This window comes from Oncorhynchus keta, chromosome 34 (assembly GCF_023373465.1).
Source record: "Oncorhynchus keta strain PuntledgeMale-10-30-2019 chromosome 34, Oket_V2, whole genome shotgun sequence".
Taxonomy (NCBI): Eukaryota; Metazoa; Chordata; class Actinopteri; order Salmoniformes; family Salmonidae; genus Oncorhynchus; species Oncorhynchus keta.
The window spans coordinates 42,093,484-42,119,765 of NC_068454.1; the positions used below are offsets into that span (position 1 = coordinate 42,093,484).

Genomic DNA, 26,282 nt, shown 5'->3' on the forward strand with positions numbered 1-26,282 from the left:
ATTGTCAATATGGTTCCCATCCATTTCCCATGAGATTTCATCCAGTTAAGACATACATGCTGCTTTCGGGGCATAAATGTTTTAATGATGTTAGGTACAAGGGCTGACAAAGCTCCAAGAATACCGTGGATAAGACATAGGTAGTCCTGTTTTTGTTTGGTTGTCTTAATAGTAGCCTCCAGGAGATATTCATATCCTAAACAAGTAGATCTACATGAATATACAGGCAACTGACAAAATAAAAGGAAACACCAACATAAAGTGTCTTAAAAGGGCGTTGTGCCACCATGCCCCTCTTTACACAGTTATGGTTCCGGAACTGACACACCCACTTGTTTTTAGCATGCAAATTTCAACAAAATGCTTGTCAAGTGGAATAGGTACAAACATCTCCAGGGTGAACCATTCATCCAAAAGACTAGAAATTGTAACAAAGTGATATGGAAGAAAAGTTAAGGGTACAAGACTACATACCAGTTAGGAGGCAAACAAACTATTCATCCCATATGGCAGTGCAGCCTGTTTCATCCAATCGGAGCAGATGAAATTCACATGACCACTGGAATCTTTCCTTGGAAATTTGAAAAACATGCTGGTTGTTTGGCGAGGTGTTTCGTTTAACAATTTCTGTTAGCTACCGGAGTTGCCATACATAGTACTAAAATAAACTGAGATCTGTTAGTAAAATCACAGGAACTGAATTTGTTGTGTTATAGTCTCCCATGTGACGATCAGTTGCCCAAACTACATTATGTTTTACCTCTGGGTTAACCAAGATTAGACACATTAGAACAGACCCAGGGTCTGTTTCTGTGGCAGCAGAACCGCCAAAACTCATGTTTAGTGTTGTTTTTGGTGCCCTTTGAAGCCAGGAACTGACATTAAAAGCACAACTTCAACACAGGTGGAAACATAACCGATGGACACTACATCAACATACGAGTTGTTATGCAATCTCAGGTGAAAACAGAACATCTACATTGCACAGTAATATCGTCATCACTAATATTTAACATCACCACGAGGATTGAGACGCGGCACCATTCATCCTGAGAAATTACACCATTTGGTGTTTTGATGGTGGAAAATGTCTCAGGCACCACTCCACTCTCCCAGAAGTGTTCAATTGAGTTGAGAGCTGGTGACCACACTTTAAACCACCTATGCTCCTTTGAGACCCCTCTTTAAAGTCACCGATCTCTTCTAGCCATAGTAGCTGAAATAATGGGAAATTGGGCATTTTATATGGCCCTAATCATGATGAGATTTTAATTGCTTAATTAACTCTGGAACCACAGCTGCACAGAAGCACCCACTTTCAATATACTTTACATCCCTCATTTACTCAAGTGTTTATTTTATTTTGGCAGTCATGTGTAGGTACATAGCCATACCATAGACCTGTCTCAGTAAACAATTATCTGACAACACTTAACATCTTATGACAAATCATCTGATCTTCACATAAGACATGAACAGACAAGCTATATACATTGCAAAAATGCCTGCCCTATATGATTGAGTAACAAGGATAAAATATTAATATACAAAGGAAATCATGCTAAATTAGTATTTCATATTGTTCAGGGGCCTCAAGTTTCACATACACACAAAATATGCATGTGCCAGTATTCACACAAGTTGGCATTAATAAAAATGTAACTTGATGTGCTTATCCTCCCGCAAACCTTAGACCAGGGGTGTCAAACATACAGCTCACAAAGGTGGTCCCAGTAAAAACAACTCAATATACTTTAAAATTTAAATTATAATGAACCTATATTTATATAGTTTGACTGTCCAGCTCACTAATCACTGTGCAGTCAATGGATCTACATTCATACAGTTTCTTGACTGTCCATCTCACTAATAAATCACAAGACAGTCAGGGAGCATTGAAAATTCCAAAAACTGAATATAGGACTTTTTTGTGTGCTAATTTTGATGGCAAGGATCAATATGACATTTTCAGTGTAGCCCTCTGGAACTCGTTGAAAACCGAATGCTGACCCCGGGGCACAATTAGTTTGCCACTGCTGCTTTAGACCATGCGTACGCACAGTCTCTAGTGGTTTCAGTATTGAATTGTAAGAAGGCAGAAGTAGCCTAGTAGTGGCCTTGTGCAGGAATACATAATGACACTCTTATAACAAAAAAGGTTGTGCTTTTTAAATACACACAAAAAAACAGGTAGGCCTAGCTAAATATAATAAGATGCAATCATTTACCATTAGTGAGAGGAGCAAAAATCCCTTTATTTGATCTAAAATAATTATAGAAATAGATGTATTCTTTACCTCAATTACATGACCATTGTAGAATAAATTCCTCACCTTTTCTGACTGATGGTTTCATACAAGTTAGGATAGGCTACCATTCATCCCATCTCTCATTTAATTGGACCCACTTCACAGTAGTAAATAGATAAGTATTTTGCTGTGATCTGCTCTTAAGTGCAGGTTAACGGAAGAGCAGAGGGTTTACCTCTTCCCGTTGACGTTTGTGAGACACGTCTGAACACTAATGTCAAATTCCGAGACCAACATTGCATTTATACACAACTATTGCAAATTAAATTGCTCACCTTTTCTGGCCATGAGTTCATTTTCCTGAAGCAGCCATACAACAAATTACCAATGCGCATCTCATTTAATTGGGCCTATTAATATAGGCGAGTATAATTACGTTTTTTTGCTCTATTCATCCGAAAGGGAGCGTGGTTTATAACATACAGCTGAATTTAAACAGGTGAGCAGACAGGTTGATATTTTGCATTGAAGTGTGTGTCAGCTACCACTAATTAGGCCTACTAGCTTATTTCTATTTCAAGGAGTCAGTTTCAGAACTCGGGGGCAGTGCACCATATTTAGATTGGCATTTTACTTTATACTTTTTCCCCCAAACATGATTGAATTAATTCAAATCTGTTTACAGGTCCACGACAATTAGCAAATGTTTGTCTTCCAGAAACAGTCAGATAGGCTACCGCAACAGTCACTACAACAGTCACTGCAAAAGAAAACATTCTTCCAACACCTCCAAAAACATTTGATCACATTCGCCATTTCCAGATATGGTCTTGGCCTAATTCCAATACTTCCAAAGTAAGAAAGGGCGCTATTGTCACCATAAAAGGTGAACGATGGGGCGTTTCAGGCGGAGTTATAATGCTTGTTCACGCACGCAGTTTTACGACAGGTCTGATTTCTAAGGGGAAACATGCGTATGATTGGCACGTGCCAAGTTTATAAATCTCAATATTTGTGCGTGCACAGACTTCAGAAATGGCGCATTCAGATTTAGTGTAAAATTTACACAACGGTTCTAAGGCCACACTTTTTTCCCAGTAATCATTTTTAGAAGGGTGTCATTCTTAAGTGTGTGTCAAACAATGAACCATAGGCCCCTACTTTTATGAAGAAATAATCTTTAAAAATACATCTGGTATTTTTAAGGCTTCCGGTTAAGAACAGAAAAATACATTGTGACAAGGAACGCAGTCCATGTCACTGTGTGAAGTGAGGGCAAATAACAAAAAAAACAGAACAGAACAAAAAAAGGCCCACGTTTGAACCCTGGGCCAGCCCAGGTCTATGCAGATCAAAAAAATACAACATTAAATATTTACTTAAGTTAGTAATGCACATGGCATTCTCGCTCATTCTCCCACTAGTTTAACCTGACGTATCTAAACAATGAGTGATAATTGCACGTACTGTACAAAACTGCTTAGTACACACTCCAGTGGTACAGAGTACATAGGGTTAACTATTCATCTTGCTATGAGGCAAGAGCTCCTTTGAGAGTTGGTCACACACCGCTGACCCTCTTAACACTCAGATTAATACTTGTTGATGCCAAAGATTCGGACTCCATGTAGTTGTGGCAATTTGGGGATCAGCACGCTCAAAAGGGAAGCAGTGTTTATGACAAAGTGTGTTGTGTCGTACTTTGTGTAGAAGCTGGCAAGAAAATATCTAGGGGGATAAAAAAAAAAAAAAGTTAGCAAATGTGTCAATTAAAAGATATCAGCAACATGGTCAACAATGAGCATTTTTAGGGCCGTTTTCCCAGTCACAAATGAAGCCTAGTCCGGGACTAAAACACAATCTCAATGGAAGACCTCCATTTAAGTGCTTTTCAGTCCAATACTTGGCTTAATCTGTGTTCAGGAAACCGCCCCATACAGTTTACAATTACTTTTGCACTGGATGCTAAGTGGGTATCTAAAGCTAAATGTACAAAAATTTAACCTCTTGTTGTAAATGACGGAAGGCTACGTACAAAATGATTGGGGAGATAGTGAAGAATTTTCTGGATGATGTGAACTGCACGCCGTAGTCCAACTGTTCCCAATGTGTCAGGAGCCGGGCTTTGCCTTGGTCTGGGGTCTCAAACGGAGTGCCTTTCACTGCATGCATGAAGACATACATCCCCTGGAAGACACAGACATACAGGAAATGAGTCCAAGTCTCAATGGTGAGTGACAGTCCACTAAGACAAGACGAACACATTTTAAAGTAGCAAATGGTGTGCCAGGGACTGAGGGTAGATGTTGCAGCACAGCTATGTGTCTTTTCGGTTACGTGTCTTTTTCTTTCAAGAATAGAGAATTCATCCTTCCATGGTCCCGTGTGGCTCAGTTGGTAGAGCAAGGCACTTGCAGCGCCAGGGTTATGGGGGACCAGTACGGAGAAGAAGGGAAAAAAGTATGAAAAGTATGCACTAACGACTAAATCGCTCTGGATAAGAGCATCTGCTAAATGACTTAAATGTACACATTTAAAAGACATAGCTGCGATAGAACCTGAACTGTATTTATGATAAGAAGCTGAGCGCGTGTGAAAACTGCTGACCAAAGCATGTCATAATTACCACAACACAGGACTGATAATTAAACTACTTTCTCATAAGTGGGACAATGGGAGTTAGTATGTTCTGGGTATTCACTTAGTTTCTTTATAACACCTGGCACTGTGGACATGAGGTCATTCCTTAGATTTTGCAGGACCACAGGAAGGCAGCAACTAATGGGGATCCATAATAAATTACATTAGAATAATTAGGGCTGGGACAATACCGCAACACTCGTTAGTATTGTGGCAAGGAAACAAAACAGATTGAACTTCTTTAGGAAAACAGCCCTAATGTTGGAAACAAACATTAGTGTCATCCAGAATCACATTTCATTTATTTTCCAAGCCATTGCACACAATATTTTACATACAGCAGGTTTTTAAAAAGGACCAACATTTGGTCTTTTTCATGTTTTAATTGCAATGCCGATATTGTCCCAAGTAATAATAGGTGATACAAGCACTCAAAATGGGGTCAACACAAATGTATTCATGAGAAGAAAAATTACTTACAAAATTGTGTATAACATTTGTGAGAGTCCACACCACAGGTACACCAAAGAAGGGTATGCTCAAGAGCACAATGTGAAGCATTCCAACACCGAGGGCATAGGTCAGCCAGATCCCTCGACTGTTCATGACCCGAGTGTTGGGGTTCACCTCACTGTGGGCTACACCAACATTCATTTTGTTTCTGTGAACAAGTGGATTATGTTATTGATGAACATGCATTAGTCCTTTGAAAAACATAACACAAAAACGAGTCATTCAAAATTAACCCCAACAGGGAGCCATTTGCTTCAGGAGTATAAAATAATTACTTGCTGCATTGCAATACACAAAAAAGGTCATAGCCTGGAGGTACAAGAAATTATTACGCAAATATTATGAACATGATCTGCTTATGTAGTACACTTTCACCTTTCTTGCACAACAATACCTACAGCTGTTTACAGGCAAATCAAAGAAAGCTTTTCACAACATGACATGAGTAACCGATTTGGACTTCACTTGTCTTAAGAGTTGCTTTTCAGACCAATTGCTTGGCATGAGATTGAAAGTTCGAGGTTGCGTCATACAGTCTAAGATTTCTCAAGCTCTTGATAATGCTGGGAAAATAAATACGCCTGTGGGCAAGTAATGCATGTTTATGTAACTCCTTTGCTGGTTAGCTTGTAACTCAGCCGTTTCGTGAAAGCGTGTGGCATGTTCGTTTTCAAGCCTATAATGGGAAACCAAGCTATTCACGTGCAACTGTCCTAAGAAGGGAATGCACGGAGGCTCAGAAAAGTGCAGCAGCAATGCCAGGCAACACTTGCGAACTTCGTTTTGAGACAGAAAAGATCAAGGCACGAAAAGCAACTCACTAACCTCAGGTAGCAGACAGCAGCGTCTACATTAAACAACTTTCCCGAGCCAAGCCTGTGTGATCAGAAGTCAACTACAACTTTCCCTAGATAAGTGTGATTCTTTAAAAAAAAGGTGAATTCAACATGAACCCTGCTCTTAAAATTGGGCTTGCTTAGTTACCTATGCTAAGTGAGATGCCTTGTAATTCATTGACATTCATTTATCATATTTCTAGCTAGCTAGTTAGTTAGCTTACTTTGCATTATGTTCACATTTGTAGAAGTCCCAGCTATTAATGATTCAGCCAAACTCCAGCTAATGTTAGTAAGTAAAGTATGCTTGAAACACCAGTTGAATAGCTAACTTCCTAGCTAGCCATTTTGGTGATAAGCTACGAATATCTAGTTACTGTAACGTTAGATAGTTAGGTGACAACATTTGCATACCAATAGCTAGTGTTATCAAATACTTGAACAGTCAACACATAGATATGTAAATATACTTACTGGAGTACCTTGTTATGAATCTGTTTTTAAACGTGGCAGTGCAGAAGGCCAGTCTCCCCTAATCAAACGTGCTGTTGACTGAACCTGTCCGCTAGCGACTAGTGAGCTATCTAGCTAACTTTGGCGCAGTTCTTCTTCTATGGTATTATGGCGGTCCACCATGTCGTGCATGTCGCCACCGTATGGGTGGTAAACTATAGGAAAACATATATTGTTGAAAAAGTTATTGTAGAAAAAAATAATTAAAAAAACATCACACTCCTTCAGTCACATTCCAATTCAAGTCACATCTATAGGGCATGTGAGGGCGGATCCTCCTTTGACAGGATTTCTTGCAATACCTCTGCTGTAAACTCAGAGGATTTCAGGATTTCTTCTTTGTTTGCGCTATGCAGTTAATGACCATTGCAATAAATGCTAAAGTCCACCTTTTTCCACATGTAATATATCAGGATCCCTTGATTGCGGATAAACTTTCACTGGTGCAGCCCCAATTACCACTGCATCTTCAACGCCACTTGCTCCTTCAACTCTTCTCACATCCTTCAGATAGGAGACACACTGGACAGCTCTTATTCTTGCAACCTCTGTCTCCTAAACCCAACAAAGCAATCCAGAAATTCGAGGGCATGTTCGCCACCACAATTCAATACTCTTCCCATATGCATACGCTTGACACATTACCAAATCTTTTGCATTTATGGCACCGAGGGGGTTTGTGCAAAGTCTCTTACAGGTTATCTCACATAGCCCAACTTGACATGAGAAGGGAGAGACTCTTCATCAAAGAAAACAAGTATGGATGAACAGAATTTCTTCACTTCATCTACCATACGGGTCAGTCAACCACGTGCGCCCACCACTCTTATCTACTTCCACAGGTTTTACATCTGCACAAATAGTTCAATCTGGTTTCATCAGACCAGATAATCTGGTTTCTCATGGTCAGAGTCTTTAGGTGCCTTTTGGAAAACTTCAAGCGGGCTGTTATGTGCCTTTGACTGAGGAGTGGCTTCCCTCTGGCCACTCTACCATAAAAGCGTAATTGGTGGAGTGCTGCAGAGATGGTTGTCCTTCTGGAAGGTTCTCCCATCTCCACAGAGGAACTCTGGACCTCTATCAGAGTGACCACTGGGTTCTTGGTCACCTCCCTGACCAAGGCCCTTCTCCCCCGATTGCTCCATTTGACCGGGAGGCCAGCTCGAGGAAGAGTCTTGGTGATTCCATACTTCTTCCATTTAAGAATGATGGAGGCCACTGTTCTTGGGGACCTGATGTCATATATATATATATATATATATATATTTTTTTTACCTTAATTTAACTAGGCAAGTCAGTTATGAACAAATTCTTATTTACAATGACGGCACTGGGCCAAATGTGCGCCGCCCTATGGGACTGCCAATCACGGCTGGTTGTGATACAGTCTGGAATCAAACCTGGGTCTGTAGTGATTCCTCAAGCACTGAGATGCAGTGCCGTAGACCGCTGTTTTCGCTTTGTCATTATGGGGTATTGTGTGGAGATTGATGAGGGCAATGTTTTATTTAATCCATTGTAGAACAAGGCTGTAACGTAACAAAATGTGGAAATATTCAAGGGGTCTGAATACTTTTTGAAGGCACTGTATGTATACTGAACAAAAATATAAACGCAACACACAAGAATTTTACTGAGTTACAGTTCATATAAGGAAATCAGTCAATTTAAATAAATTCCTTAGGCCCTAAACTATGGATGTCACATGACTGGGAATACAATACAGATATGCATCTGTTGGTCACAGATACCTTAAAAAGAAAAAAGGTAGGGCCGGGATCATAAAAGCCAGTCAGTATCTGGTGTGACCACCATTTTCCTCATGCAGCGCGACACATTTCCTTCGCATAGAGTTGATCAGGCTGTTGATTGTGACCTGTGGAACGTTGTCCCACTCCTCTTCAATGGCTGTCCGAAGTTGCTGGATATTGGTGGGAACTGAAACAGGCTGTCTTACACGTCGATCCAGAGAATCCCAAACATCCCAAACAATGGGTGACTGGTGTCTGGTGAGTATGCAGTTGTGATCATTGTCCGTAGCTTATGCCTGCCCATACCATAACCCTACAACCACCACGAGGCACTCTGTTCACAACGTTGACATCAGCAAACCACTCACCCACATGAGGCCATACATGTGGTCTTTGGTTGTGAGGTTGGTTGGACGTACTGCAAAATTCTCTAAAACGACATTGGCTGCAGCTTAATGTAGATAAATGCACATTACATTCTCTGGCAACAGCTCTGGTAGACATTCCTGCAGTCAGTATGCAAAGTGCACACTCCATCAAAACTTGAGACATACATGTTATTGAGTTGTTTGACAAAACTGCATATTTTAGAGTGGCCTTAGCCCCCAGCACAAGGTACACCTGTGTAATGATCATGCTGTTTAATCAGCTTCTTGATATGCCACACCTGCCAGGTGGATGGATTATCTTGGCAAAGGAGAAATGCTTACTGTCAGGGATGGAAACAAATTTGTGTACAAAATATGAGAGTAAATAATATTTTTGTGCGTATGGACAATTTCGGGGATATTTTATTTCAGCTCATAAAACATATGTAAAGTGTTGGTCCTAAGCCGCCTTACTCTGACACCACCTTGTATAGAGGTCCTTGATGGCAGGGAGCTTTGCTCCAGTGATGTACTGGGCCGTATGCACTACCTTCTGTAGCTCCTTGCGGTAAGATGTCAAGCAGTTGCCATACCAAGCGATGATGCAGCCAGTCAAGATGCTCTGTATAATGGTGCAGCTGTATAATGTTTTGAGGATCTGAGGGCCCGTGCCAAATCTTTTCAGCCTCCTGAGGGGGAAAAGTTGTTGTCGTGCCATCTTCACGACTGTGAGGTGTGTGTGAACCATGTTTATTCCTTAGTTATGTGGACGCTGAGGAATTGAACCTCTCAATCCGCTCCACTATAGCCCCGTCAATGTCGATGGGGGCATGGTTGTTGTCCTGGCATCACACTGCCAGGTCACTAACTTTTCCCCTATAGGCTGTCTTATCGTCATCGGTAATCAGGCCTACCATTGTCGTGTTGTCAGCAAACTTAATAATGGGGTTGGAGTCATGAACGGCCATGCAGTCATGGGTGGACAGGGAGTACAGGAGGGGACTAAGCACGCACCCTTGAAGGGCCCCCGTGTTGAGGATCAGCATGGGGGAAGTGTTGTTGCCTATCCTCACCACCTGGGGGCGGCCAGTCAGGAAGTCTAGGATCCAGTTGAAGAGGGAAGTGTTCAGTCCCAGGGTCCTGAGCTTAGTGATGAGCTTGGAGGGCACTATGGTGTTGAACATGGAGCTGTAATCGATTAACACTATTCTCACATAGGTATTCCTCTTGTCCAGGTGGGAGAGGGCAGTGTGGAGTGCAATAGAGATTGCATCATCTGTGGATCTGTTGAGGCGGTATGCGAATTGGAGTGGGTCCAGTGTGTCTGGGACAATGGTGTTGATGTGAGCCATGACCAGCCATTCAAAGCATTTCATGGCTAAAGATGTGAGTGCTATAGGGTGATAGTCATTTAGACAAGTTACCTTGGCGTTCTTGGGCACAGGGGTTATGGTGGTCTACTTGAAACATGTAGGTATTACAGACTGGGTCAGGGAGAGGTTGAAAATGGTGGTCAGCGTATGATCTGAGTACGCGTCCTGGTATTCCATCTGGTTATGCGGCCTTGTGAATGTGAACCTGTTTAAAGGTTGTGGAGGAAAAGTGTTTAGTCTGAAGGGACAGCCTTGAATTGTACAGCTTGTTTCATACAATCATTGGTTCCTGTAGGTACTGGGTAGAAATATGAGGGGGAGACGGTCATAACTCCTCCTCAGACCTTTTGGCAGAATGCCCAGAATATGTTCTAAGTTAAGATAGGAGACTGTGCCAGACACATGCAGGAACCAACCCTATGAACCATGCTGTCATGACTGTCCTGTGAGGATCCAGATGTGTCAGATCAGCTTTGCAATGGATGATTTCAACCAGACCCTCTCTCACCCACAGAAGCGATTACAGCCTTGAGTCTTCTTGTGTATGACGCTACAAGCTTGGCACAACTATATATGGCGAGCTTCTTTCATTCTTCTTTGCAGATCCTCTCAAGCTCTGTCAGGTTGGGGAGCGTCGCTGCACAGCTATTTTCAGGTCTCTCCAGAGATGTTAGATTGGGTTCAAGTCCGGGTTCTAGCTGGGCCACTCAAGGACATTCAGAGACTTGTCCAGAAGCCATTACTGCGTTGTCTTGGCTGTCTACTTAGGGTCGTTGTACTGTTGGAAGGTGAACCTTCACCCCAGTCTGAGGTCCTGAGTGCTCTGGAGCAGGTTTTCATCAAGGATCTCTCTGTACTTTGCTCCATTCATCTTTCCCTCGATCCTAACTCGTCTCCCATGCTTTTCTCAAGACCTCCTGCCCAAGATGCAGAAAACTCGATTAAGATGAAGAATTTTAGGAATGATTCAAATGTAACAACTAAGTACATATTTATTTTCTTTCTTCCAGGACTGATGGAATGTCCGCTACAATGTTTTTTTGGACAAGTTTACCAATGATTCTCTATCTCTCCCTTTGAAAGGCTTCCTGAGGCAGGTGCCTTAGGAGAGCAGTTATTGAGACTGTGTTGTCTTGACGTTGGCCTCTTTGGGTATAGCAAGCCCATCCCCCTCTCCCCGCCTCCTTCAACTAGGCTGCTGTGTTCAGAGGTCGTAATTTCCTGAGAAGACCTCATGGACACAGTTATAGAGAGTAGTTTTTCATGGAGACAAAGGAAATCCTTCCACCTCACAGAACTTGAGGTACGAACAAATTTCATGTTCCGGAGAAAGTGTAAAAGATCGGTGAAGAATCCAGTTACGAACTGGTCCGTTTGTCACAACTTGGGAAGCTCATGGGAGACAGTGTGGCCACATTACCATAACGTTGTTTATATAATAGCCCCAGATATAAGGTTTACATCTAATTGTTGTATAAGATGAATGAGTGAGTATGATACTGTTTACACAATTTTACAATGTGATTTTGGACTGTTTAATGAAGGAAAACTCGAAAAGGGAATTGGATTTGAACTAAATCAGAGGACCGCCCCTGAGCCCAGTTAGGGTCAGACATCCTGGGACAGCCCTTTTCTACCATTCCGAATAAAACACAACTTTGAGAAATTATCCCCAGACCAAGCTGACCTCAATTACGAGATGGCTAAAGGTGTAGACCATTGCTGAATCTTTTTAACCACACCATGTGGTTAAACTCTTAGACTATCGATACCGACAGAATAAGAACAAGTCTTTGATATTGATTACTAGTCTGCAGCTAGGAATTCGGTATCATTGAACGCGAAGAACGACAACCGCCGAAGCATCCATTCTATAACGAATGTCACTCTGAACAATCCCCTCTAACCTCAACCGAGAGAGAGAGGGAGAGAGACAGACAATTCTACAAAAGAAATGAACTTTTCACCAGAGATCAAGACGACACACTGAGCGTAAATATATATATTGATTGCAATTGTTCCCGACTGAGTGAGCGTTCACGTGTAAGGATTAGCATTTCAATTGTTATAGTTATCACTTTGTAGTAACTTCTTAGACGACCCACACTCCTCCTCTTGTCTAACAAGCCGCCATGCGGTTCAGCCCACTAGGGCACATTTTACTATCATTTCATGTAACCACATTTACCATGTTTGTTTGTTTATGCATTTCTGTGAATTACTTAGTTAGTAGTAAATAAATGATTTAAGACAATTGATGTATGGAAGACTCATAGTGTAGACTGGGTTCGTGCAGATAACCAACAATTTACGACGTTTGGAATGAGACTAACGTGAGGTACAATAAATAAATCATTAATCAGAAGACTATTGATCAGATATGAAAATATCTGAAAGGTTATATTGGGAAATTATAACTTTGTAATCTGAATACTTTCCTTGGTGCCCTGACTTCCTAGTTAATTACAGTTACATGATTATTCAGTTTAATCACGTAATACTAATTACAGGAATCTTTGATAAAAACTAAGTCTTCAATTTAATGATAGTAAAAACACGACAGTGTACTATACGTAACTATAGTACCCTGATCGGGCTGTTAAGGGAGCTCCCACGCTAAGTAAGGTCTGGCCATTTTGTTACCCCATGTTTTAACTCACATGCCAGCACCCACACAACCCACCTGTTATGAATATCTGTTAGTGGTGTTAACACTGTTTGATTTTTTTGTGTGAGGTCTATTTATTTTGGTTTTAGTGGGTTTTTCACAGGTTAGAAAGGATGCACATTAAATGGCACACAACTGACATTTTCTACCTATTTTCCAAGTTTTAGGTGCACACATGTACATTTTCTTGATAATAAATGTACTGAAAAATCCAATGTAAACCTGGTGCACAAAATGTTTGAAATGTCTTTAAATAATGAGTCTGAGGTACAGTAAAGGGAAAGAAAAGCTCACTTAAATGGGGTGGAATGACTTCTGACCTCTGTTCTGACTCTGTGGTGAGGCCTGATCTCCCTCGAGCTGCCCCTGAATGAGGGATACCTGTCTCTAATTTATTTATTTAATTCTAATTTGTTATTTTGATTTACCCAGCAGTGTTTTTTTTGGACGCATGAATCATGAAGTGATTCGTATCAAAAGGGAAGAAGTGTATTGTTGTTGTCGTTTTATGTGTATTGTTGTAATTGTTTTGTTGTCTTGTTTCGATACACATCTCACCCGATTGGGTCTGCTGGATGTTCGGGATTCCTTCCTAAGGATTGGCCCTTTGACTCCCTGACCCTGTAACTCGCCAAGATCTGTGTGTTGTTTTTTTGTTTATTTTTTACATTTGTCTCAGAGATCTGTATTAAGAATATTGGTAGTAGTAATAATTTGTCATACAGTAAACAGTTTGTATGGATATTTTTTTTTCTCTCTCATATATATATATATATATATATAGCGGCTCAGGTGAGAGATTGAAATCCGGACATTATCAAGGGCCATCCACATTGAACATATGTGCCATGAAGGAGGGGGGTAGTCAATCATGCCCGAAATTGATTTAGGCTACAGACTTCCTACAGGTGCTCCCGCCTGTCCAGCGCCGCCAGAGCCGCCCGTCAGCCAGGAGCCGCCAGAGCCGCCCGTCAGCCAGGAGCCGCCAGTCAGCCAGGAGCTGCCAGAGCCGCCCGTCAGCCAGGGGCTGCCAGAGCCGCCCGTCAGCCAGGGGCTGCCAGAGCCGTCCGTCAGCCAGGGGCTGCCAGAGTCGTCCGTCAGCCAGGAGCTGCCAGAGCAGTCCGTCAGCCAGGAGCTGCCAGAGCAGTCCGTCAGCCAGGAGCTGCCAGAGCCGTCCGTCAGCCAGGAGCTGCCCGCCTGTCCGGTGCTGCAGGAATCTCCAGTCTGTCCGGTGCTGCCGGAATCTCCCGTCCGTGGCTTGGGTCCCCAGTCCGAGGTCGGCGGCGAGGATCACCGCTCTTAAGAGGCCACGGAGGTGGGTAAAGTGGCGGAGAAAGACTATGGTGGAGTGGGATCCACGTCCCGCACCAGAGCCGCCACCGCGGACAGACACCTACCCAGACCCTCCCATATAGGTTCAGGTTTTGCGGCCGCAGTCCGCACCTTTGGGGGTACTGTCATGTTCTGACCTTAGTTCTTTTGTTATGTCTTTGTTTTAGTATGGTCAGGGCGTGAGTTGGGTGGGTTGTCTATGTTCGTTTTACTATGTTGTGTTTTGAGTTTGGCCTGGTATAGTTTTCAATCAGAGGCAGGTGTCGTTAGTTGTCTCTGATTGAGAATCATACTTAGGTAGCCTTTTTCCACCTGTGTTCCATGGGTGTTTATTTTCTGTTCTGTGTTTATATTTCACCGTTCAGGACTGTTTTCATGGCGTTCTCGTGTTTGTTGTTTTTGTTCGAGTATTCGTTTTCATTAAAAGAGAATATGAATACTTACCACACTGCACCTTGGTCCTCCTCTCTATCTCCCAAAGACAAGTGTTACAGTGAGGAGAGCCATCAGATTGTAGTTTGGGCTAAAATGACTCAATCCCCAATCTCATTCTTATCAAGGTTAGTATGAAACTGTTATAACATGTGTTCTCTCTCTTCCCTGTGAAAGTCAATATGGTTTCTAGGTGGTGTCAAACATGTGAGTGATCATTGTTCCAGATGAGGGATTGCTGGAAACTGACACATTTTTTGTAACTGACTAATTGACTTGAGCAAGTTATTAGTATGTTTATAACTATATAAGTGGAGCAATTAATGTGTTATGGATGAGATGGAATGATTTATGTGCAAATGTATTTGTGGCCTGAGGCAAAGTACAAAGGCGGCATGTTTGTTTCTATAATGGTGAGGTAAGTCCCGAGCCAAAGGGACCAACGCAGGCCTGGAGTGGCCCAGAAGTCATTGTGGAAGAACCATGAGGACAATTTGTTTTTATCTAGAGCAGAAACGGTTGCCGACCTGATATCCAAAGAAAGGGACTATTGGATGTGTGGGTTGTGTCTGGTTAAAGAGGTGAACTTTACTATAGCATTTGCAGGAAAAATGCCTTTTAAGACTTTGAACAACAATGTACTATGAATCTTAATGGATCAATTGCCTGCACTGTTGGGTTTGAGGTGACAGCTATGAGAACCATTCCAAACAAGAGAGACAAACCTCCTGGACAAACCTCCTGGATTGTATCTGAGGAGGTATCTGACTGACATCATTCACACCCAGGCACCTGCCTCCAGGTTCTATGGTATATTTTTTTTCCTGGGACTATCTTTTGACAGGTCAAGGGGGCACTCGTGCAATCATTGGCGATGAATGTTGTACTTTTGTCCCAGATCACTCTTCTAATATGACTGATCTCGCCGAATACATTGCCACTGTTGCTAAAAAGAATTCCCCACAACCAGAGAGGGCACTTGCAACGTGGTTGGAATCCCTATTTGGAAGTTTGGGATCCCAAATTGCCAAATGATCTGCAGCGTGTGTTTTGTTTGCCTAATTGTGTTTTTAACATGCTGTGTGTATATTTTTTATGAATTCACTCTCGTTAATAGAAGTATAACCTTTATTATGATGAGAGTATTACCCAGTGGTGGAAGAGACGAAGGTTGAAAGTCATGCGTCCTCTGATACACAACCCAACCAAGCCGCACTGCTTCTTAACACAGCGCGCATCCAACCCGGAAGCCAGCCGCACCAATGTGTCGGAGGAAACACCGTGCACCAGGCAACCTTGGTTAGCATGCACTGCGCCCGGCCCGCCACAGGAGTCGCTGGTGCGCAATGAGTCAAGGATATCCCTACCGGCCAAGCCCTCCCTAACCCGGACGACGCTGGGCCAATTGTGCGTCGCCCCACAGACCTCCCGGTCGCGGCCGGTTGCGTCAAAGCCTGGGCACGAACCCAGAGTCTCTGGTGGCACAGCTGGCGCTACAGTACAGCGTACAGAACAAACGGGACTTCCCCAGCAGAGCTCACTTCAGACCGGTACTTTTTGCATCTCAGTTTGACTGTGCTTGCTGATAATAATTCATTTAAATTTGACTTCGGGTGTCCCTGGTGGTAATTTCCACTACAAGGTTTTACTCACATTTTCTACGGAGAGCAAGACCTCGCAGTCATTTGGAACAGCTGGTGCTCTAATGTACGATTCAGTGTTTCTTGCCTCGAAGCAAGCATAGAAGGCATTTAGCTCGTCTTGTAGGCTCACGTCACTGGGCAGGTCGCGTCTGGGTTTCCCTTTGTAATTCGTGATAGTTTGCAAGCCATGCCACATATGACAATATTTTAAGTTGCCAATAATTATATTACACAATTTCTGACATATCACATGCATTACTTTTATTTTCCTGGATTATGCCACTACAGCCATTCATTCAAATTAGAGCGATTTGGCTTTCTCACTGAGCAATATGGTTGACTATTTCACTCCATTCTGAAACTTTGCGGGTTTATGACATAGCCCCTCTAGTAATTTAATAGGATCTCGATGCATGCCAACACTTTCTGTGTGCGCGGTGTCTGCCTGCATCTCTGAAGTGTGACTTTGTTGCACTTTATGATACAAAAAGATGAGGGGGAAAAAGGATGAGGAAAAGGGAAGAAATGTACCTACCAACTAACCCATACGATACCTTCTGACCCTGGAAACCTCAACCTGCCATTCTCTCACAGTCAATGCTATCTGGGATCCTTAGGACATCCCAACCCTAAACCCTAACCTAAACTCTTACTGTAACCATTTTACATTTCAACTTCAATGGGGTATAGTTAATACACATAGCAGCTAGCTTCTTCTTATTTAAAAAATGTGTATTGGCGGATCGTAACCAACTAAAAGGTGCATACATTGCCACCTAATGTACTGGAGTGTGAGGCCGGTCACGGTTCTTTGTACCTCAGTGGTCACAGCCTCTTATCTACCTCCGTGTTTCCAAAATACCACCCAAACCCCATCGCACCTCTCTTACCCTGTCAAGTAAACTCTCCCTATATACATCATAAAATTCACAATATAATAATACCACATGTTCAACTGTTTCTTCCACCATACACCCATTGCACGTTCCAGTACCATGCTTCCCTGTCAATTTAAAGAATTTATGAAATCCTGTATGCTCTAATCTCATCCTAGACAACATTATTTCTCTCTTCTGTTCCCATTACAAGACCTGTATGAGCAGGGATACAACAAAACAGAACCTCTATCCCATTTCTTTGTTTCGCAAATACAATTCTCACTTTCTGACTTCCCAGATCCTATACTGCAAAAAACTGATGCAGAATCTGAACATACTACTCTTCTTGGTTGCGCTGCAACATAGTCTCAGAGCATTTCGTATTATTAAGTACGTAAAGCAGAGACACCCCGTTTAGTATGATAGGATTCGTATGGTATGTATTCATTTGTGGGTTACCTTCCTCCATTTTGTATGATAATTTCCAAATGGCAATTTGTGACGTATGTTACAAATTTGCAAAATGTATGATATGTTACAAATTCCAATTTGTTGTGGCAAACGTTAGCTAGATGGCTAACGCTAACGTTAGCTAGCTGGCTAATGTTAGCTAGGCGTTAGGGTTAAAAGTTAGGTTAATGGGTTAAGGTTAGGAGAAGGGTTAGCTAAAATGGTTAAGATTAGGGGAAGCGTTAGCTAACATGCTTAAGTTTAAGAGCCCTGTCCTAGGCAATAGATCGCAAAGCAGGGCATCCTCACTAAACTTTTTTTTTGGAAATGGCAAGTTCACATTCTCATCCACAAACGCATCTTAAGTGCAAACACAGTTCAGCAGCTCAAATCAACAGGGATGGGGGGCATTTTTATTTTTTAAATTTTATTTGACCTTTTTTACTAGGCAAGTCAGTTAAGAACAAATTCTTATTTTCAATGACGGCTTAGGAACAGTGGGTTAACTGCCTGTTCAGGGGCAGAACGACAGATTTTGTACCTTGTCAGCTCGGGGATTTGAACTTGCAACCTTTCGGTTACTAGTCCAATGCTCTAACCACTAGGCTACCCTGCCGCTCCATAAAGATCATCAAGGTCAACAACCGAGCCACTGCCTGTTCACCCCGCTATCATCCAGAAGGTGAGGTCAGTACAGGTGCATCAAAGCTGGGACCGAGACTGAAAAACAGCTTCTATCTCAAGGCCATCAGACTGTTAAACAGCCACCACTAACATTGAGTGGCTGCTGCCAACACACTGACTCAACTCCAGCCACTTTAATAATGGGAATTGATGGGAAATTATGTAAATTATATCACTAGCCACTTTAAACAATGCTACCTAATATAATGTTTATATACCCTACATTATTAATCTCCTATGTATACATATATACTGTACTCTATCATCTACTGCATCCTTATGTAATACATGTATCACTAGCCACTTTAACTATGCCACTTTGTTTACATACTCATCTCATATGTATATACTGCACTCAATACCATCTACTGTATCTTGCCTATGCCGCTCTGTACCATCACTCATTCATATATCTTTATGTACATATTCTTTATCCCCTTACACTTGTGTCTATAAGGTAGTAGTTTTGGAATTGTTAGCTAGATTACTTGTTGGTTATTACTGCATTGTCGGAACTAGAAGCACAAGCATTTCGCTACACTCGCACTAACATCTGATAACCATGTGTATGTGACAAATAAAATTTGATTTGATTTGTTCTTAGGAAACACGTCTACCACCATGGATCGCTAAAATAATGATTATGATCACACTTCATCAATTTAAATATTATGGGGACACAACTTTCACTGCGAACAGTGTCATATCCCCCCTACATTCTGAAATTGCATTTTGTCCCCCCCAGGTTTTATCATTGCAATGTTAATACAAAAAACAGTGACGGTGTGCTTCAGGACCATGCGGACGACTGAGCGGTCGGGTAGGCTGTTTGGAGTGTTCAGCCGGCTGGATTTAGGACAGCGCAGACACCACAAAGCGGGCTGACAGGCTGTGTGAAAGCAAAGCTTCTGGAAGGCTGGCCGGGTCAGGACAGGAGAATTGACCATAGTGTGTGTTGCACTCTTTCACCTAGTTGTAAAAGCAAGCAGAGCATAAACTGACTACTCTTCAATTGACTGATGTAGCTGGCAAGGTAACAGCTGTTTAACTTAAACAAATAAACTAAACTAGTGTTTATTCTGGTGCTGAGCTAGTATTGTAACTGACATGTAATGTTACATAATGTTTCATCCCATCTCAAATGAGGTAAATAAATTAGCTAAATACGCTAGCTAGTAGATACCACAGCCAGGTCAGCTCAAACCTCTAGCTACCTGTCAGATAGTAATAATAGCCACCTCATATTGCTATCTTAAAACAGTTGTTTGTATGGAAATGTATTTTAGCCTTTGTTTTGTCCCATGTCAACAGACTAAAATTAACTTGGCTAGCTTTCGCCAGTTGATGTACCATTAGAGAGAGAGGGAGAGCCGGCCAAAAGTTGGCTAATGTTAGATATTATTTTTGCCTCAATCACAATAGAACTGAATCAAACGATGAAACCATCAGCCAAACTTTTGAAGACTGATATTCTGACGCTTTTTCAGTGCAATGTGAGTTATTAGTCAGTATGCCAATGTAACGTTATTGATCTGTCTGTTTTCCTAGCTAATTCCCTACTTTTCACACGGACATAGTAATAAACAGCTCTAACATTACAGGCTTCACTGTCACGGTGAACAGTTAAGGTCTGTGCGGGAGCAATTTCTTCCTCCCGCTCCGGAAGCTTTTCATACCACACTCCAACTGCTGGCTTTCTGTCCGACTCACACGTACTACGCAAGTAATGGTCCCAAACCCAACCACAGTCCCGCAATGCTATTTTAGGCGTATGTGATCCAGCTCACTTGCCAGCCATGGTCCCAGCAATTTTGCGTCCAATAGGCAGTATCAAATGAGAAAAAATAACTTACGAAATAGTTCAAATGACCAGAGATTCTCACATGGCCCTTATATTATGCCATCTTTATTACTGGGCTATATCAGCCAATATGCTGAATGTCGTTTGAGGAGAGAAGAGTAGGAGAGACTTGCACTTTCTCGAGCTATTTGTATAGCCTGCCTTTTAGGAGTGGGAAGGTTTTCAGACAAAGAAATATGGGTGATAAATATGTAGGCCTATTTCTAGGCAATGTAGTAAACCCTTTAGGAAGTAAATGTCCTTGTAAAGATAACTGCTCCGTGCTTCTCCACCCATGCATAGGCTATAGCCTACTCTATTTAATTGAGACCACACGCGCACCCGATCTCTCTGGTATGGCTATTGAACTTGAAGCAGAATGAACGATGACAGGAATTGCTACATTTTGCATAGGCCTATGGGATATAACCTAATAATAAAATGGGGAATCAATACTTATTGAAAATGAAAAGATGCAAGGCTCGCTCACCATAGTTGCGCGTTGTCTTTTTTCCCTTTCAATAAATTATTCGATTGCACTTCGACTCACGTTGGTTGAGCGCCCTCCACTTCTTTCCATGATCAAAATGTATTTTCAGACACTGTAATAAACTACATTCTAATCACATTTAAGTTCATTTCATATTTAATGTCTGCAGCCTACTCTATTTTCAATGAGACCCACATACTAGGCGAACTGGAAATCTCACGCCTAACTAGGAGAGGTAGGCTACTGAAGTTGAAGTGTGTGGATAATGCAACAAAAGATGTGCTTTTAATACAATAGGTAGGGTAACGCATAAAAAGCAGAAAGACGAGCGTTTCCAAATAATCTGGGCCAACAAAAATATTTGCATCCCTGCTTGACTGCCCACAGCATGAAAAATGCTGACCAGGCCGCAATTATCTCTGTCAGGACCCGCAGGTCCCATAGGCATCCAGCGGGAATGCAGCCCTCTAGTGCACAGTCGGGATGTTTTAGCATGATCAGATGGTGACAGAGGTCCCAGCAGGATCAGACAGCCAGGGAAGTCCAGTCTATGGAGCTCAGGTGAATTTTGCAGTATATTAACAATATCAGTGAATGATACAAAGTTCCATCTTGAATTGATGGGTAGACCTACAGTAGCAGCTACATGACAGCAGTTTAAGCTTACAGCTACAGTCTGGGATCTGTGAATAATGGTCATTTAAATGATTGAACCATTGATTCTATTCTTGGATAATGTAATGTATAAATGTACACCAAGGTAATTCTTTGTCAGGTCTCATCATAGGAGGATCAGATTGTGACGGGGGTCTCAGCAGGGTCAGGCAGCCAGGGAACACCAGTCTGTGACAGAGCTGAGGTGAATTTTTGAAGATACAAAACTTTATTCTCTGTGCAGCAAACATTGGACAAGCCAGATGCTATTTTAAGGCAGTCTGACAAATCTCCAAAGTTGATTTCCAAACTGTATCAAGGGTTGATAGAGGCCTTTTCCGATGACACAAAACATGTCAAACAAAAATGTGAGGAAGACCTGGGAGACGCTATTGATGATGATGAAAGGATACAGATAGAGTGCATTCGGGTAGTATTCAGACCCCTTTACTTTTTCCACATTTTGTTACGTTACAGCCTTATTCTAAATTTGATTACATAAATATCAGACCTCGACTTTTGCAACACAATATTTAACAAAATAGGCTTTTTATAGGCTAAATTGATGAGCAAATAGGCAGCATCATGCAATTGTCAGTCCTCTAGAATGCAAATAGTCTTCTGTCTTCTTCTTTAAGTTTTTATTGGCAGATTGCAACCAACTGACAGGTGCATACCCCGCCACCTACTGTACTGGAGTGTGAGGCCCGGTCACTATGTTCTCTTAAACTTACTCTGAATTTCTAATCAAATCAAATAATTCCCTATAAACCTCACTACTCCCATCACCCCCACACTGTGGTCTTCCAAGTAGGACTCTGCAATAATGAGGTGGCGTGTACGCATCTGTTTCAACGTGTTTAGGGAGTCGAGCAAGAGTCGACTCCTTCAACCAACTACAGGAGTCATGCACCACCAAAAGAACAAGAATCACAAGCTAGAGGGGTTGAAGGTGCACATTTTCATTGTTATTGAACCAGTTGGGCATGAGACGGGCTTGAGTTTGAAGTGAAGGGAGTACAGGGCGTAGCATGTCTCTCTCCAAAAAAAATGTTTTCGGGTTGGAAATGTTGAATATTTTCAGATGGAGGCAGGTAATTCGTTAAGGGAGGAGGATTGGAGGAAAAGAGAGAGGAGGTTCAAAAGACTGAGGGAAGTAGAGGATGGGTTTGAATCTGTTGACGCTAGCAATAACAAGGGAGAGGGTATGTTGCGGACCCCAGTTCGAGTCCTGGAGGTGAAATAGAAGGGGTGGAAGGTGTTGTGAGGAGCTCAGAGCCTTTGCATTGATGGACATGGTTATGATAAAGATACGTTTGCTCCAATGGAAGTGAGATTTTTGAAGAGGGTGGAACCAGGCCTTTCGGCAGATCTAAGGGTGGTTTCATGTTGGGTGGAAAAGATGGCGGGTGCCGTTGAGTCGGTGAAGGTAACCCAAAGTGGACTTGTGATGTATGTTTGTGTTTCTTCAGATCAGAGGGAGCAGGTGCTCCATGCGACAACTTGGGGAAAGACCTGTATCTTGCTTTAAGCTTAGGTACAGGGCACCATTGAAAGGAGTGATTTATGGGGTAGGGTTAAGTGTGGAGGTGGAGCAATTTAATTTGAAGATTCATGGTGTTTGTGACACCCGCTGTTCGGTGTGACACAGATCCGGTGGGGAGCGTGGTGAAATAGAGGTGACAGTCTGTTCTTTTGATTTTTAATTGAGAGTCTTTACCTGACAAAGTAATGTTAGGACATATATATATATATATATATATATATATATATATATATGAGTTATGCTGTCATAGCTTTTGTGCTGAATACACTGTTATTGGTGTCATGTTTATGGAAATGTCACAGCAGTGTGTAGGATGGAGATTCCAAAATGTGGGAAGTGTGCAGGAGGACATGGGACAGAAGAATGTGTAGTTTTGGTGGAAAAAGTTGTCAACTGTAGGGGTGCCCATTTTGCTGGGCATCGGAGGTGTCCTTTGCAAGAGAGGCATATTGAGGTGGCCAGGGTCAGAGTAGTGCAGAAGATGTCGTATGCTGAGGCAGTGAAGAAAGTAGGAGGGTGGATTAAGGGTGAGGGATTCTGAGAGGATCTCTGTGAAGAGTAGATCTGTGCCAGAACAGAGGAATAAGCCAATAAGTGATACAGTGTATGTTTCATTAAGGTTGTCTTCTTAGCGTTCATAGCAACGGTTATCTGTATCACAGAAAGGAAACGTACTTCACGGAAAATAGATGTTGTGGTGGCAGCTTGCAGAGAAGTATTTGGGGGTACGAGATTTGACTTCAGTAGTAGTACAGGGTGTGTTGAGTGGTAGTGTGATCCTCTCAGATCATGGCCTGGGGTAGGATCAGATCGGGTTAAAGTAGTGGAATATGGTGGTGGGTTTTAATGTGTGCATTGTTAGTTGGTAGGGTAATTAAAAATATTTAATTTTCCCTTTCCCCTTTGGTATCACAAAGTGTAATTCATTTATACTATAGTTCAGTTGGGGGCGGTACTGCACCATATTGGATGCCAACCGCCATCAAACTCAACCCGAAGAAGAAGTGCAGAGGAGACAGCTATCATGTAAAATGCAATAACCTTGTCAATTCAAATAAATATTGTTTAATAACTACACAGCCCACCAGTGAATCACTATTCATAATGTATTGTAAATGTGTTCTTCGTTTCAAGAGTTAATGATTGGCAGGTAAGGTTATAACTAACGTTAGCTGTAACGTTAGTTAATTAACTAATTAAACCCTACTCAGCCTAGGCATGTTTTGGAGATTTCTGGTATATCATACAAGTAAATTCATCGAAGCAGTTTTTTGACTCCTTCGGCCGTTTTTACCTGATTAAATACCATTAGAAATGTTCAATTGGAAATTAAGTTTAATTCATATTCCTAAAACTTAAGTTAAATATTGTTTTTTAACATCAATTATTTTTTCGTCGCTGCTTCCTGTTGACTAGACATTTTGATAAATAGCCCAATGACAAAACACAGTTGTAACGTATCCAAATCAATATCCAGTATGCAGAAACAAATCCTGATATGTTGAAAGCTTAAACATACAATTTGCTATCCATCTACACATACATGTGTAACAATAGTAATAATTTTAAACAAGCACCAAAAACCCTGTTTTGACAAGTGGTAATAAAACTATCGATTAGAGGGGAAATCGGGTAATGCGCTGTTGAAACTAACACAACAATGTAAGGTTTTCAGCGGTTACATCCGCCCATATTTTGGCTCCACTACAATTCCGACGCGGTGTGTTTTAACGTTTAGAAAAGTAAACAATCATCACTTTCAACCCGGTTTTCGAAACATGCTGATATGCCCTTTATCTCTCGTATCAACAAGGACTCTTAAAAAATAAAAATAAACTTACTGTCTTAGTTTTGCACAGATCCACAAGCTGGACATCCTCCCATGTTACGCTTACACAGATGTTCGTTGCTCGCAATATAGCCGCCAATGTCTTCCATCTGTCTTCAGTAAACAAGCGATGTTGGCGGTGTGGGAACACTAACACAATAAAGGTGTGTAGTAATTTAACCATTCGTTTTTTAAAAATTATTCCTCGCTGATATGAAAGATGCGTTTCTTATGTTTCCAAAAAACGTAACCTACCGCAAGCGATGCGTTTTAATGTTTAGAGCAAGTATCGCGACTCCTAACAAAACTGGTCAGAAGATTCTACCGTGAATAGGCGCAAAACCAGTCTATGAATGGGGAACATAACCTGCAAACAATCAGTTAGATGTATTTTGAGTAGGGGTTCGCCAAAATGGGAAGAGAAACTCCACATGTATTTGTCAATCACACATCGATATCAATTGCGGGAGAGGGGAGATGAGGTTCCACGGTCTGTTAACTAACACAGCTGGAAAAAAATACATGGAATCTGGGAATGTGTATATTACCGCAATCAATCACCCCAACTACCTCGTACCCCAGTACACTGATTCGTATCGGTACTCATTGTATATAGGTATTGTGTTATTTTTTTACATATTTATCTATTTGTTAATGTTAGTACTTTTTAACTGCATTATTGGGAAAGGGCTCGTAATTAAGCATTTCACGGTGAAGTCTACACTTGTATTCGGCACAAGTGACAAATACAATTTGATGTCACTGGTTAGAGGACAATTTGTATCGAACAGCTTCGCTACCTTTTGATTCAAGTGGGTCGCCAAAGCTGTACGTTTAAACGCAACACTTTAATAACTTTCATGGATATCACGCAGAAATCAGTAGAATACAGGGTAAAACGTTTGGGGTGTAGCGCTGTTTAAACTAACACTAGTCAAAGACCACACTGAAACTTGGAATAATATTTACATGGTTCGTTAAGTAAGTAAATAACCTATACATGGTAGAAATTACCTATAGATGGTTGGTATTTCACCCTTTAGTGTGGCCAGTGAAGCACATGCACGTCACTCATGACCTGTAGAAGGCTTATATCTATATTTTGCAATGTCGCATGTTGATTTCGGGAGGCTGCCACCATGGAAAAGAGAACAAAACACTTTTTCTGTTGGATAATTTAAGTGATATATTGACTGTCAAATCCATGTATTGGTGTGTGGCCAGCGACTTTTATAGAGACCCCACCCCCAATATTCTGTGTAATTTTCTGGCAATTTTATTAACTCCGCGTTCTAAATCCTGCACATCCCAGGGCGCGTGACGTACAAAACCAAAGATATTGAACCGTTTGAAGCAATCAGTCTTATGTCATCGTAATGAATAAACTTTTCTACTAAAACCACCAATCTGAGATAAAAAGCATGTGTAATTCCACTCAATTTTATGGGTGAAAATGCAAGCTTGTGTAAGGTAGTATCACAAACTGTCCACATTAGGTAAATTAGCGCAATGTACTTTATTTTAATATGGCAAAATAATGAAACATGCCCATTTAAGATGATAGTATATGTTGCCCACTCACAAACTATTGCAA

General features: G+C 41.7%; 1 protein-coding gene across 3 annotated transcripts; it reads right to left on the bottom strand.

The window, feature by feature from the left end:
• Positions 1-2,175: 2,175 nt before the first annotated feature.
• Positions 2,176-25,165, bottom strand: LOC118367162 (ORM1-like protein 1). Of its 3 annotated transcripts, none has more exons than XM_035750265.2 (4): positions 24,702-25,165; positions 5,370-5,550; positions 4,285-4,436; positions 2,176-3,977 (listed from the first exon to the last, which is right to left on the bottom strand). In XM_035750265.2, the coding sequence occupies exons 1-4, from the start codon at positions 24,734-24,736 to the stop codon at positions 3,842-3,844; spliced, it is 504 nt and encodes a 167-aa protein (XP_035606158.1). In that variant the 5' UTR covers positions 24,737-25,165; the 3' UTR covers positions 2,176-3,841. The 3 variants fall into 3 exon arrangements, with proteins under 3 accessions (XP_035606158.1, XP_035606160.1, XP_035606159.1); XM_035750267.2 differs by lacking the exon at positions 24,702-25,165 and adding an exon at positions 6,721-7,004; XM_035750266.2 differs by lacking the exon at positions 24,702-25,165 and adding an exon at positions 6,713-6,994.
• Between the last annotated feature and the right edge of the window lie 1,117 nt (positions 25,166-26,282).

Coding starts and splice junctions, on each gene's coding strand:
- LOC118367162 (XM_035750265.2), bottom strand. CDS start 24,736: ATGTCCAGCTTGTGGATCTGTGCAAAACTAAGACA. Junction 4,437..5,369: donor CAAATGTTATACACAATTTT/GTAAGTAATTTT, acceptor TGTGTCTTCCAG/GGGATGTATGTCTTCATGCA. Junction 3,978..4,284: donor ACTATCTCCCCAATCATTTT/GTACGTAGCCTT, acceptor TTATCCCCCTAG/ATATTTTCTTGCCAGCTTCT.